Source organism: Podarcis filfolensis (genome assembly GCF_964270895.1).
Source record: "Podarcis filfolensis genome assembly, chromosome: 1".
Classification (NCBI taxonomy): Eukaryota; Metazoa; Chordata; class Lepidosauria; order Squamata; family Lacertidae; genus Podarcis; species Podarcis filfolensis.
Genome location: NC_139604.1, coordinates 74966787 through 74982019, shown reverse-complemented (window position 1 = coordinate 74982019; position 15233 = coordinate 74966787). Strand labels below are relative to the sequence as shown.

The window sequence follows — 15233 nt, the reverse complement described above, 5'->3', positions numbered from 1 at the left end:
ATTTAATCATTTCAGTTAAGGAGATTCACAAAACAATACAGAAAACCTCAAAGTTCTAATGTGATGTGGTGCTTAAAGTGTTAGACTAGAACATCAGAGGGCAGGGTTCAAATCCCCGGCTCGGCCATGGGTTCAAATCCCCATCTTGGTCCAAACACCGCCCCTCAGCCTAACTTACCTCACAGGTTTTCTGTGGGGATTAATTGAGGAGTGGGAAAGCCATGTACATCACATTGAGCTCCTTGGAGGGAAAGGTTGAGATATAATTGTAACTAACTAAATAAATAAAATTCAAAGTAAAACTGAAGGTTCCTGCTCATGTGCAATCCCAATGAGGTACAAGTTTTTATGTTACTAAAAGCAATGGTAAGAAAACAGTGAACAAGTACACTATACACCCTTAGTAAAAGTTATAGTTCATCGTTACCTATTAGCTGGCCGGCTATGGTTTGTGCTTGACCCCAAACCAGTGTTGCAAATCACCTTCCAAACTGGCTGTCATTCTGATTTGGGGTAGGGATGGGTGATATTTGAGTGTTGCAAATGAACATTTTAAAAGCCCAACAAGGCTTAACAGCCACAGAGCCTCAGCTGTAGACACTGGTATTACTGTTTTTAAGCATTTTATCATTTTCACAACTTGTTTTTATGAGTATACGACCAAATCACGATGCATTCTCTCGGGTGATAATTTAAGCAAAGAACAGACGTGATTTGTAAAAGTCCTTATTTATTGTTGACACATAGATTGTGCCATATGCATAATAGCAACTGTGCTGCGGCACAAAAGGGTTTTTTTCCATTTAATTGCACAGAAGCATTTGTTAAATGAAAAAATCAATTTATTTCCACTCTTGTTTTTGGTGCCTTATTTTGTTCTTGTATGTATTATTATTATTTTTAATAGCTGAAAGTGGCCTGGGACACCCTGGGCCTCTGAGAGGGACTGATCCTTTTAAAGAGGCAAACCCTTTGAAAATCTTCTTTGTGTTATGCTGACTAGTAAGTTTGTTCTCTTACACCCCTTGAAGCACAGGCCTTTCTAACGTGATTTTGTTTGACAGCTAACAGGAAGATGGGCTTAAATTGCTCTCCAGTGGCTAATTGTCCACATTTCCAAAGCCACAATTTATTTCATTTTTATTTTTTGCATAGCTGATACTTTTGTAGTTCCTCGGAGCCAAGATCAACATTACAAGAGAATGAGTGAGTGTCTCAAGATGACTGAGGTAAATTGGCAGAGAGGTTTTTTTTTTTAAAAAAATATAATCTGGAGAACTTGTCCAGCTCTGACTTGCACAATGTCAAATGTGATAAATCTCTCACTTTCAGTTTGCAGGAATGAATCATCGATATTGATTTTTAAGTTCACCTCTTTGGTTTTGATCCCACAGGTCACATACGGCTTTTCACATATTTCGCATATACGTGCCAGATCTCTAGAGCAATTATTTTCTCCCCTGCAGGTAGTAGAAATCCACAAGCTTTTACATTTCATCAGGGAGGATGCAGTGCAGTGAGTCAGTGACTCTACAATATTACAACAAAACATTGCCTGTTGGCAAAGAAATGAACACTGCTGGAATGAGAAGAAGCTGAGAGTTTTGACCCAGTTCAGGAAACTAAAAGTGGCATAAAATGAGCAAGTCTGACTTGAACAAGGCAGTCTCTGTTGTTTTTAAAGTAAAATGTTGACTTTTTTTTTAGGGAATATCTTATTTTAAAAAATAGAAGAACTGCTAAATTCTTCAGAAATGTGAGACAGCATCAGTCAGTCAGTGCTGGAAGCCTCTATTAGGGGTAGACAAATCTGTCATTCAATTTCATTTATGTTTCTCTGTTTTCCAACTTTAAGTTCAGTTTTCCCCATATCTGCATCAGTTTGCAATTAGGGAAAAAAGCTGCATGAAAATTTGTTTACATTTTCAAGTATGACAATATATATACATTTTTGTACACAATTTCCCACAATACATACATTTTTGTAAGCAATTCCCCCTAATATATTTCCCTAATATTTGCATGCATCATTTTCATTAGTATAAGCATTGTTTTCTCCCCACACAGTCCACATATGCTTTTTTTTATCGGCTGGAAAACTGCACCTCGGAGTTCAGAGAGGTGCAGATTTTGAAGGATAGCTGCATTTCAGTTTTGCTGTTGATTTGGGAGCTGCAAATTTGGTAGAGTGTGCATTAAAATGTGAACTAAATTTTTCCCCATCCGTAGCCTATATAGAGCAGGAAGCAGTAACTTTGGAATTTAATGTACTAAGTATGCATGTACATAGAAGGAGTGGCAGTGAATACTTCTTTAATGCAGATAAAGAAAAAGCAGTCTGTGTTTAGTTGGGCTGCTTTATCGTTTCTCCCTTGTTTCTGAGAGAACAATGGACTTTGTAGTTTGCAAATGTTATCCACAAGAAACCCTTTACATGCAAGTAAAGGAACCATACACTTGCAGCCATTTAGTACTGAAGAACTTAATCTTCAACCAGCCATGAAGAGGTAACTAAGGAGACTAGTTTGTGTTCTCACTCACTCACACACACACACACACACACACACCAGTTGTCATGACCAGTGTTTAGGCTATATCACTTCAGACTTAGGATGGGGCTTTCGTAAAGCGTGTTCTCCATCACGGAGAGCACGTGTTGCGGTTGGGGATTCCAAGACACCTTGCTGTTTCTGGGCAGATGGTTTGGCCAACTCGTAAGCAGGGGCGGGCTGTTACTGGGGAAATTTAGATGTTGCCATTTAGTGATTGACAGCCCTATTTGTTAAATACAAGGCACGCAGCAACGGACGTCCTCTTTCGTTGCGTGCTTCGGATCACCCGCCCTCCCTTCCCTAATGTTAGGCTATTTGCTTGACCTTGCTATGCCTGTCATGGGGTCGTCTGCTTTGGGGCAGGGGCCCGGTAGGAATTTTGCCATTTGGCTGATTAGTGTGTGCCACTTGGTTTTCGCCTACCGCGTAGCAAATCATCACAACTTGTAAGGTTTGCGGTTAGGCATTGATCTGGAATTGGTTGCTGGAGGGGTATGGATTCGGCTGTGCCTGCCCCCCAAAATGCTGCTGCTGCTGTTGAAGGGTTTTACCGTTAAAGGAACCCAGGGGCTCCCCCATGCTTTTGTCCGAAACCCCATGGCAAGGGGCTAGGGCCTCGCAAGCCCCTGGGAGCATGCTGGGGAGAGGTGAGGCATGGTTCCCAGTCCCGTCTCTCTCCCCAGGTGACTTACCCTTCCTGACTTTGCGGGGGTGCGAATGTCAGAGCTGTCCCCGTGCGGGGGCAGTTAGTGCTACCAATGCCTAAGCAACCACTCACATTGCTGTATTTGAATAAAGTTGTGGCCAAAATTATGCCAAAAAAAATTAAACAAAAATTAAGTGTCAATTGTGTTTTCCTTTGGGGTGTATTGGGGACCTCGACACGCAACTAGAATTTATGCGATATTGGGGATCCAAGGAAAGGTAGTGGATCAAAATATCAAAACAATCTCAGATATTTAGTCCTCTAAGAAGCATTGATGGTGCTGTTGCATTCTGAATTATTCCTCGCGAGAGCTTATTTCTTATTCCAGTTTATGACTGGTGAACAGCATAATGACAATGTTTAGCGAGACACTTTGTATCTGTGTGAAGTTTCCTATTACTGTTCTGTTCTTTCTTGAGAGAGACAATAAAGTACTTGTATAGTGGCCCTCACTTTTATTTGCCCAGAATATGACTTTGCCCACAAAACTCCGTTGCCATTCTTCCAACTATTTTCATAGGTTAAGTGATTTCCTTTCTCTTTAAGATTTAAGTACAGTGGTATCTTGGTTTACGAACTTAATCTGTTCTAGAAGTCCTTTCTTAAACCAAATTGTTCTTAAACCAAGGCATGCTTTCCCATAGCAGCGGGGGACTCAATTTACAAATGGAACGTACTCAACAGGAAGTGAAACATGTTCTGCTTCCAAGGCAAAGTTCACAAACCAAAACACCTGCTTCCGGGTTTGCAGTGTTCTTAATCCAAGTTGTTCATAAACTAAGCTGTTCTTAAACCAAGGTACCACTGTTCTGTTTTGAATACATCGTAGGCCATATGATAAACAATAATCTAAAGCAGGGCTAGCGAATGTGGTGTCCTTGCTATGTTGGCTATCTTTGCCGGAAAAGATATAGGCGGGAAAACAGCCAATGTGTGCGAAGATTCTCTGGAGCTTCAAGGCATACAAAAAAAAAAAGGATATCACTTTTTTAAAAAAACATAAGAATTCAAATACCAACCATAGCCAGAAATGCCTAAGGCTTCAAGAAGAGCTTCTCTTTGGACTGCTCCATCTTGCCCTTATTCAACATCTTCAGGTTCATTAGGCGTGTCTGACCAAAGCTGTCACGTTCATTCTCTCTCTTCACTGTGAGGTATCATCCCTGTCACAAGCTGCATTTCTGTAGAGATACTGCAGGCATCAGAAGTGAGTGTTCCCATAGAGCAAGGTACATTTCTTCCTGGTTCTGGAACATTCTCTAAATGATGTGATTTTATTTGAAAATAGAATTGGGCAAAACAAAGTAATTCAGTTTAAACAGGAGCATGGGACTCTAGATTGCTGGGGGGGGGGAGAATGATATCTTTAAAATAAAGAACCTTCTTTCGTGTGGACACACAGTATTGTTTTTTTAAAAGCAGCGTCTAAGTGAGCACTGCATTGTGGAAGCACTTAAAATGCACTGTATTATTTATCAGATGCGTGTGTGCTTTCTACATGCTCCAGTGATTTTGAAAAAGTCATCTTGTGTGTGTAAAATTAGTCTGGCCCGTGACGAGAGCCCTGTGCTCATTTCCAATTCAAAATGAATTCACTTGGTTCCCATTGTGGATGCATACCCGTTAAAGGCTGTGGAGGCAGTGCCTTTAGAAACTGCAAGCATTAGAAACTGTAATCTCATTTTAATTGGGTCTGTTTCTGTTTGTGACTGAATATATATTGGTCTTCTTCCTGTTTCACCTGCATTTTCTAGTTAATGCCTTTGCAGCACAAAAGGGCAGCTTGAGTGATGAGTCTAGCGGGTTACTTGTGTGGAAAAAATTGTTAATCAGTCTGGTGACAGTCTGCCAGTGAATCTGCAACAAGGGTTTAGCTGAACTTTGATTCTTATTTTTTTATTTTTAAAACTGAACTTTTCCAAAAGAGAGAGAGAGAGAGAGAGAGTGTGTGTGTAATAGCTAAACTATCTCACTTGCTCGCTATCTGGTGCTTTTATATGTTGCCCTTTCTCCAGTATGGAGTGAAGGGCAGCTAGCAAACAGAGATAAATAAAATAACAATAAAAGAATAAAACCACGTAATAAAACTATATAATCATAATACAACTATGCTAGGAGCAAAGTAATAGTCTTTCTAAAGTAATTCAGCTCAAGGACCAAATGAGAAGATATTTGGCTTCCTCTTAAATATCTGTACAAGTAGCTGACAAAGCAAACATCAATGGGGAGGGAGTTCCATGGGTGAGGTGCCACCACTGAGAATGCCCTGCCTTATGCACCCCTGTTCCTCCGCCAGTGTGTGTCCCTCCATTTTAGCCTTTGATTCTCATTTAAACTATTGGGTAAGGTTGGTTTGCTTTCTCTCTCCCCCCCCCCCACCCACATTCCCAATGTGGATCTTTATTTCCCCCTTGTTCCTGATGTATATCTTCACTCACCCATTCCTCCCTGGCAGGGAGGCAGCATTTTGTGGTTCACCTCAGGTTCACCCAGAGTATCTTGGACCTGCCCTGGTCTTCTGTCACCTTTCTTTCCCTTGCCCCAGCTTCCTGCATTTCTTCATTCTTTAAACCCATAATTCTACATACACAAAGGCAGCACTTTCAGACTTTCCAGTCAGCAAAGATATGGGGCCAATGAGCAATGCTCCCCACGTTTACCACATGCATGGAGACAATGCCTCCACAAGGCTATTATTTCATATTCATCTCCAAACTTCTTCTGACTCTGAGATGCCCAAATTCTTACCTACCACTTCCCACAAAAGCAGTTCTTACTGTCGAACTAACTCAGGTCTTAAACTACATGTTGTGAGGGAGGAGCCACACAATATGAGCACACACTGAAACAATTCAACTGATAATTTCAGCAGTGCCCAATTTGAGTTCAGCTTAAATTCTTTTCATGCTAATGAGCAGAAACACTGCAGCGATATCTGATTATTTAATTGGTTTCTGTAACACAATTGTTTGTGTCTGTACGATGCAAAAAAAGCACCCAGAAACACTGTAAGTAGTTTTCCTTTGATTTAAAATGACGAGAGGTCTTTAAAAATTGATGCCTAGCTTCTGGTGCATGGCTTATCAGTGTTCATGAGCACATCTTATCATTCTCAAAACAACATTGTTATCTGATTGATTCTATTGTTACAGAGGTAGCTAGGTAAAACTGCTTGGGTTTTATCAGCATTTTGAATCTAAAAATGGAATGAAAGTGACATTGGAATTAAAGGAGGGGATTGGAAATCATCATCAAATTATATTTTGCTTGTTTAAAGAGATTTGGTCTGGCTAGAGTCTTATATTCCACTCATGATCCTAAAGATTTAAAGGTTGAAGCAGAGAGAGAGTTCTGAATATTTAGAAGACTTTCAAAAATATAAATTACATTTGCTCTTGGATGCCTTTTCAGGTCTCTGGATCATTACCTTTGTATGGATGGAGGCTATGTGACCATTGCATCATAATCAGAAATAAAAAGGTGAAACATTTTCCCTGTCTGGTGATGTAGTAATGGGAAAAAGCTGCATATCTTGATTTCTTCCTGCCATCCAGCTGCTAGATAGAGACCCAGAATGAGCTAATCTTTACAAATCCTGACTCCCAGGGAGTTGTGGGATTACACCCAGATGGATGAAGGGTCAAATTACTGAATTACTTATGGATTCAGTTCCAGCACACTAACACCATATTTTCATTTTCATGTTTTCTTATTCTCTGTTACAGATTTGAGTTTAACATTACTATTATTACTATTACTATTATTATTACTATTATATTTATTAATTAGATAAAATATTTTAAATGGTTTATATTGTTTGTGTTGTTCAATCACTTCAAGATGCTTCATAGGAAGTAGTTCACAAATGAAGATAAATAAATGCAGACCCATTTTCAGTTGGCTCTCTAATCATAGATATAAGTAGTTAACTTGAGCCTCTCGTTTTTAAAAAACACTGTCTTTGGTGTACTACATACGTATACAGTGGTGTATTTATTGTGTCTGCCACCATATATTAGTATAATATAAAAATTAAAATATTTATGAAATTCTTCCAAGTAGACATTCACATCAGGCTCAGTTGCTCATTTGAAGGCTCAACTTTCAAAATCTGCCATGGTTATTTTGACTGGTACAAGTATTGCAAGTTTGGTTTTAAAACCAAAATCCAGTGCTTATCACGCCACATTCGGAGATTCGGTTTGCATGAAATGCTAAGCCGAATCATGATTTAGTCGAATGAACCAATGTGCATGTTCTTGGAAGGAAAACCATAGCTGCTATGCTTCCCTGCCCCCGGGTTCTGCTCCAGCTTTGCTACCCAGGACTAAGATATGGTTTGGCTTAGTGTTATGTCTGAATCTTGGGTTTTGTCTTGCTTCAGATAAATCATGGTCTGTAACCAAGGTTTGTTCTCGGTTTACCACTTGTGATGCGGCAGTATGCCAGACCATGGCTTAGCCCCAGTTAGCATGGTGGCAGCAGCAGAAGGCGATGCATTCTTGGAGGCCAGATCTGCTGCCCCTGTGGATCCTACCACCCCACCTTGCCCCATTGTTGGGGTTGGTAGGCCCTACATGTGTCTGACTTCACAAAGGAAACTCCTGAATTTGAAGGTCTCAGGGTCTGTTCTGTTGGAGATTATACATAATAGCAAGTGTGTGTGTGTGTGATGGCAGTTGAGATCTGCCCATTCCACAAGGCCTATTGGAGATTATGTATTTTGACAAGTAAATGTGCACAATTCCCTCTCCACGGTCAGATTAATTGCTCATTCCCCACGAGGTGTGGTGAATGTACACAATGGCCAGTTGTTATTCATATTAACTATGCAACTTACATTACTCACTCTCAGGGCTATTAAGAAAATTTTATAACTAAACTTTGATACACCACCAGGTGTTCCATAAACCCAAGTTAAGAGTGAGGGAAAGTCAGATGCAACTAGGCTGGAAAAGACAGAGATCTTAAGCATGGGAGACATTCGCACATCAGGCAGATGGAGAGCAGGAAAGTACAGAGGAGAAACCTAATGGCTTTACTCAGCAACATGTTACCTAGACTGAGGAAGAAGAGGAGGAGGAGGAGGAGGAGGAGGAAGAGGAGGAGGAGTTTGGACTTGATATCCCGCCTTTCACTACCCTAAGGAGTCTCAAAGTGGCAAACAATCTCCTTTCCCTTCCTCCCCCACAACAAACACTCTGTGAGGTGAGTGAGGCTGAGAGACTTCAAAGAAGTGTGACTAGCCCAAGGTCACCCAGCAGCTGCATGTGGAGGAGCAGGGAAGTGAACCCGATTCACCAGATTATGAGTCCACCGCTCTTAACCACTACACCATGGTGGCATATTAGACCTTAAAGCTGGATAAGAGGAAGCAGAGTGGGATTGGCTGCTCTCAGTTAGCTGACTCTCTAGCTCAGCAGTTTCAAATGCATGGCCTGAAATGTCTGTTGCTCATTGAATCAGGAGCCAGCGGGTTCTGATTCAACCCTCTCATACCTGTTACGCGCAGCCCAGGAAACCCCGATTACTAGGAGACGTTTGTATGGGGGACAAATCAGGGAGATGAAATCCACCTCAAAATAGTGGCCCTACCATGAAGTAAAAAAAACCAAACCTCACATGCTATGGGATGGATGGCATAAGTGTGTGGTGGTTCTTACTTAAATCATTGTGAGGTTGGAGGGTGGGAAGGTAATTAGTGTCTGAATATGGAATAAGTTACATGTGGTGTAGCTTCTCTGAAGTCTCTCAGCCCCACTCACCTCACAGAGTGTTTGTTGTGGGGGAGGAAGGGACAGGAGAATGTTAGCCACTTTGAGATTCCTTCGGATATCAAATCCAAACTCTTCTTCTTCTTCTTCTTCTTCTTCTCCTCACACACTTTAACAATGGGAAGAGAGGAAAGGGGATTTGAAAGGCAGTTAGAAAGTATCAACCTTGAGGGTAACCAAAGCTGTGCCCTCCACATATTGTGGGCTAACTTTCAACATCTCTCAGGGTTGGCCATGCTGGCTATGTGATGGGAGCCTATAGTTTACAACTTTTGAAGAGCAGCTACACTGGCTACCTCTACAATGCTGTGTTACTAGGATGCTACTTTTTAGTAGGATGGATGGCACAGAGGAGCTTATTTAATTTCTTATTCATTAGTGCCACTAAAATATCTTTTCTTGTTTAGCTCACGGGTGACAACAAATTAGCGAACCTGCAGTTTTGTTTTTCTTCTAGGTTAACAAAACAGTTGTACATTTCAACTGCTGCATAATTGCTCTCTTTTTTGGCCATTGCCTACCAAGATTTCTCACTTCTCCAGAATTTAGTTTTAATAATAACACATTCATAGTGTTTGTAATATGGTGAAGGATAGCAATTCCTAATGAGACTGCTGTCTGAAACCTAATTACTTAAATCACAATGATAAAACTTATCCTATGTTTATACTGGTGGATCAGGCTTATTTTATGAGGTTCATATTTTCATCCTATTACCTCTTATTTTATATTCACAGGTTGATGGAGTGGAGGAAAATGAATTTAATTTAAACTTTAAAGTTTAAAGCCTATTTTATGGGCGTATATTTGCCTTCTTTTAACAGGCCTTCCCCAGCAGCCATATTTTCTATCTCATGTCTGCCTGAGGGTTAAAAAAAAGTATGTTTCTAATACAGACAGCCTGGCAAAAAATGTTTGTGTTAACTATTTCATACCTTCCTCCAGATTTGCTAAAACGGAAAAAAAAATCTGGTAGTGTGAAAAGCAATTTTGCTGCCTACGCTCAAGGGAGCAATGGCTTTGAAATGTGTGAATATTTCTGTCTAAAAGCTGCATGTTGGTATGGTACTTTGACTGAAGCTGACAAACTGCTCAAACATGAGGAAAAAAAGTCTGGGCTTTAGATGCCATGAGGTCCATTAGATTGGATCCAGAGTTAGTCATCCTTAAGCTTACTTAAGTCCCATTGATTTCACTGGGTCTCCTTTAAGGATGACTAGCTTTGGCTCCAAACCATTGCTTTTTCTGATATGGGAGACTCCCCAGAGCAATGAGAGCATCAGATTCACAAGCAGATCCACTGGAATGAATTGATGCAACTCATTTAGGTCTATTGATTTGAATGGGTCTACTCTAATGTAACTGGATAAAACCCTTTGCCTTTGTGAAGAGCAAGCCAAAGCTCTAGCACAATATTTAAATAATACATAACTACCCTAAGTGTTACATTTAAAATTATATTTTTTAAAAATATTTTGTTTTTGTCTTCTTCCTGTGCATCATTAAAAGAAAGCTCTTCAAAAAAATTACTCTATGCTGACATTTATTATTATTATTATTATTATTATTATTATTATTATTATTATACCTGCCCTTCCCTCTAGGGTCCTAGGGAAGGTAGCAACATTAAAAATATAACATTAAAAACTATGTAAAATAACAATATATAGCTTCATGAAACAAACACATAAAAAACAAACCCAACCAACCAGGGCAGTATTATAGCACTTTAAATAGTCATGACTATGTGAACTGTAGTCCGTTAAAGGGGCTTAGAATTGTTTGAAGACATCTATTCTCCCCACAGAGCTACAATTCCAGAGTGGTTTAACACTCAATTGGGGGAAGATATGATGAAGTAAACAGTAAAAATAAGGGGGGGGGGGTTTCTATGCTTTCCCCTACACAATAAACTTAGGGTCCTTCTCTGAAGGTGACATTTTCCCAGTCTAATATTTTCTGGGGATTTATTCTGTTTTTCCACACACACCCCTTCCTGTGTGTAAGGCAATGGAGAAAGATTTCTCTTCCAGAGAAGCTGCTGCATCCTCAAAAATCTGAGCCCACAGTACAAGCATGATGTCACCAAGGTACCTTGTGGTAACAGAATTCTTGCTAGAGTGACATTTCCTGGAGATCCATGATCTCTCTCTCTCGATATCTCTCTTTTAAAACACCACCCCCTGCCCTCTATTATTCCTCTTGGACACATTCCCAAACAGTAACGTACTGTGGCTGAGTTGGAATTCAAAACCTGGACCTTAGCACCTAATTGTGTTAACTCTACTTCCCATGTGGGATGCGGGTGGCACTGTGGGTTAAACCACAGAGCCTAGGACTTGCCGATCAGAAGGTCGGCGGTTTGAATCCCCGCGACAGGGTGAGCTCCCGTTGCTCGGTCCCTGCGCCTGCCAACCTAGCAGTTCGAAAGCACGTCAAAGTGCAAGTAGATAAATAGGTACCGCTCCAGCGGGAAGGTAAATTGTGTTTCTGTGCACTGCTCTGGTTTGCCAGAAGGGGCTTAGTCATGCTGGCCACATGACCCGGAAGCTGTACGCCGGCTCCCTCAGCCAATAAAGCGAGATGAGCACCGCAACCTCAGACTCGGTCACAGCTGGACCTAATGGTCAGGGGTCCCTTTACCTTTACCTACTTCCCATGTAAGGGGGGATTCCTACCCAATCAGGGTCCCCTCTCGTATGGAGGGATCTTTACTTACATCCCGATGTACGTGCTTAGCATCCCTTATCAATCCTGTTGTTGGCAGGAGGCACAGCTTGTCCCCGTATCTCTGTGATGTCCGTCACATATTCTTGGAACATGTGAAGAAGGGCATGAGAACCTGATCCTGCCTTTCCTTAGCAAGAAATGTGTTGAAAGTTCCATGCCCTTATTTAGAGTGAATAAAGCCAAGTGTCCATTTGTGTCATAGTGATCACTTATAAATTTTATTTATTCTGTGTGAAAAAGAAATGGAAGGAAGGAAGGAAGGAAGGAAGGAAGGAAGGAAGGAAGGTTGTAAACATGTTGGCTCCACAGTCAATGTATTTGTAGCAAACTATAAAATACCAGTGAACGTCACCCATGTGGAAAGTTTTGGGGTTTTTTCCTTACATGGAGATTTGGCATAGGGAAAAAATGCCACGTGTTGTGGGTGACTTTTAGAAACCTTAAACTAGGGAGCTCTGAAAGGTAAGACAAAACAATCAAATGTGTTGTGTGCACTGCTACTCTACAAAATTCCTTGGTCACCGGTGTTCTGACAGAAATTTAAATTTCTGCCCACTGTTTAGCTCAAGGGTATCTTTCTATGGATGTCTGGGAATGGTTTGCTGATACAGTGATCATAAAAAAGGGGGCGGGAGGAGAATGTGCTTGAGTTTTCTTTCTTTACCTTGCCGGTTGGGGGGAATTTTACCACCAGAAGGTTCAGAACAATATATTGCTGCATTTCCCATTAGATTGATGTAGTGACTTATACCTAAAGCATCCACTAAGGGGAGTGTGATGCTGGATCAGCCTTTCTGGTTTCTATGACAACAGAAGGGAGTAGAGTCTTCCAAGCTGAGAGCGCTCACTGAAGCAGGTGCTGGGTTACATAGCTGTTCCAAATCTGCTGGATTCTATGGAGCAGCAAGCCAGGCTGTTTCCTATTTTGAAACACCTTGATTCCCTGAAGCTCAGTAAACGGCAACAGCCAAGCTCCCATATATGAAGATGGTTCACCACTCGGGTTCTATACAGTCCTTTAAGCAGCAGAAAGGTAGGTGTCTTTTGTCTCTTGAACGACGAGTGTTAAATCATTCGGTCTGCATGCCCTTGCAGTATTTTCAAGCTTTCAGCACAGTGGCTGCTGAAAGCATCCAAAGCACTGTGCAATGCAGGCACCTTTTAAACTCTTGCATCAACTCAAAAGGTTCTTTTACTTTCGACAATGGAATAGTTCTCTGGGTAAAAAAAAATGAATCCCTCTTTGCTATATTAAATAGTTTGTTTTCCTTGAGCGGCTCAAGAGGATCTGAGTTATATACCAAAAATCATTCAGAGATCTCTTTGTCACAGGAAATTCATTCTTTATACAGTTGCAAAGCTCATGGTTGTGGGCACACACACAAGAGACCAACACTGCAGTCATTCAGCATCAAAGAATTTTGCTATCACTGTATTTATGTCATGGAATTGAATTTGGCTTTGTAGACTTGAAGATAGCAAGTAGACTTTTTTTTTGCCTTGCAAGCATGCTGGTACAGTTTCTGTGTTTGGCTGTAGAAACATTTTCAGTTGCTGATCAACCCAACTTTATTCAAGATTTTACCCCTCTTCTGTTGATTGAACTGTATTCCTGCTATCTCCTTTTGGAAAGATGTGGTCTAGCTTGTGGTGCAGAGGGGAAGAATGCTGTGTGGATGAGCATACTGGGGGTGATCTGAATGAACTCGTGGTTCCATTCCATCTCTTATGGTTCTATTAACCCTTGTATTTCCAGCAGTGTCTTGAAAGGAAATTGAGTTGTACTTTCATGGGAAGTGCATTGCTGCTGGACATTTGTATGGGGTTAATTTCTCCAGCACGTTCCAGCATGCTGAATGTGCTCCAAATCCTATCGTCTTCATCTTCACAACAACTAATCCAATTTTTGCCGATGGGGAACTGAGGTTGCGAGATACAGACTTAGGACATCCAATGATAGAGAAGAGAAAGTCAAAAATCTCCAAAGCCTACTCTGTTTGCTAAGTCAGACTAGCTCTCAGGGTCTCCCCCCCCCCCATAGCTGTTTAGAGTTCTTTCTTTCTTTCTTTCTTTTTTATATGCTGTATTGGTTTTTAAAAGTGTGTAACATAAGTAATCTACAGAAAACAGAAAAACAAAAGTAAAAGTAAAAATAAACAAACATTCATTCCATGTTTGGAGTACTTTCATTTTAATTTTTAAAAAGGGGACAGTTTAGGAAGTTGTGTCCCCCAGTACCACCACAATGTTCTTGAGGGATCTTTTAGAGCAGTATGTGAAGTGTCGCGGGCTGCAGGAGAAAAAATGAATCAAAAGTCACCATATTTTCCCTTTGCCAGAAGGATCAACAGCTTCCTGTGGATGGAGAAGACATTCTAATTGTGGAAGGTGAAGTCTTCAGTGCCAAGCCAAATATTATTTTTCTACATAAAAAACTTTGTTTTCTTTCTGTTCTTTCCTCATTACATTCTTGCAACCATAGGCCAGAAAAAATATGTGGAGGTGGCTTGATAGTCCTTTCCTATGGTGTATAGTCAGTGCTGCGACCACCCTGAGCAAGAATGCCTTTGTCTTAACCAGTCTGTCTGACCATTTGTGAGAGACTCACTGGTGCTGAGTGGAAGTTAGTATTGCACCCTGAATCTCCAACAAGGCCCACATAAACGACACTTTGCCTCTCTCCTACTTGTTTACAGTTATTTCCTAATTTAAGGAAATGGTCTGCTTACAGAAAAGTCATGGTCCTACAGCAAGGTTGGGGAGCCTGTGACCCTCCAGATATTGTTAGACTCCAGCTTCTGTCAGGCCTGACCATGGACAGTGCTGGCTGGATCCTGATGTAAGTTGGAGTCCAGCAGCATCTGCAGAGCCACTGGTTCCCCATCCATGCTCTACAATGATGAAGTGCACTCCTGGGAATGTAGCCACAGTGCTGCCATCAGAGTTCTGCTGGTGTAGTGGCACTTCCATTTACTCACCACCACCACTACCACCATCTTCTTGCCAAATGTTTTCTGAAGGGTCCTCTGATGTCAGGGACTGGTTGGATATAAATGAATGATGTGGGGGGGGGGACCAGCTGGGGAACCCCCAAGGGAAGAAGGCTCAGAGCCCAGGGAGTGTTGGTGGGATGATAATGAGTGGTCAGAGGGAGAAGACTGGGAGCAGGTAGTGTCAGAAGCTGAAGAGGTAACAGGGATTATTGAGCCAGGAGAGTCTGTGGCAGAAAGAAGTCCAGAATTAGAGACAGAAACTGAAGCAGGGGAGGAGGGAAGCCAAGAAGCAGAGATGGTCAGGCTTGTGAAAAAGCACAGGTTGGAGCAGGAGGGGGCAACACAAGTTCCCCTTCCCCTGGTCACCCACAACCAGGAAAGGCATGAAGCAGGAGGAGAGACAGGTACACATGCAGAGGAGCCAATTGCTTGGAAAGCACCTTAGAGAGGAGGAGACATACCTGGCTGTGGGGAAGCA

General features: G+C 41.4%; 1 protein-coding gene across 3 annotated transcripts in view; it reads left to right on the top strand.

Annotated features, from left to right (window-relative positions):
* The window catches only part of ANO3 (anoctamin 3), a 238764-nt gene that overhangs the window by 63961 nt on the left and 159570 nt on the right, over window positions 1-15233 (top strand). The window contains exon 1 of one of the 3 annotated variants that reach the window (XM_083597852.1): window positions 12583-12795. The exons of the other annotated variants lie outside the window; for them this stretch is intronic. Within the exon in view, the coding sequence (XP_083453978.1) occupies window positions 12744-12795 (52 nt within the window). The 5' untranslated portion in view covers window positions 12583-12743. Of the gene's footprint in view, window positions 1-12582; window positions 12796-15233 lie in introns of those variants that run through there. 3 annotated transcript variants of the gene reach the window in all.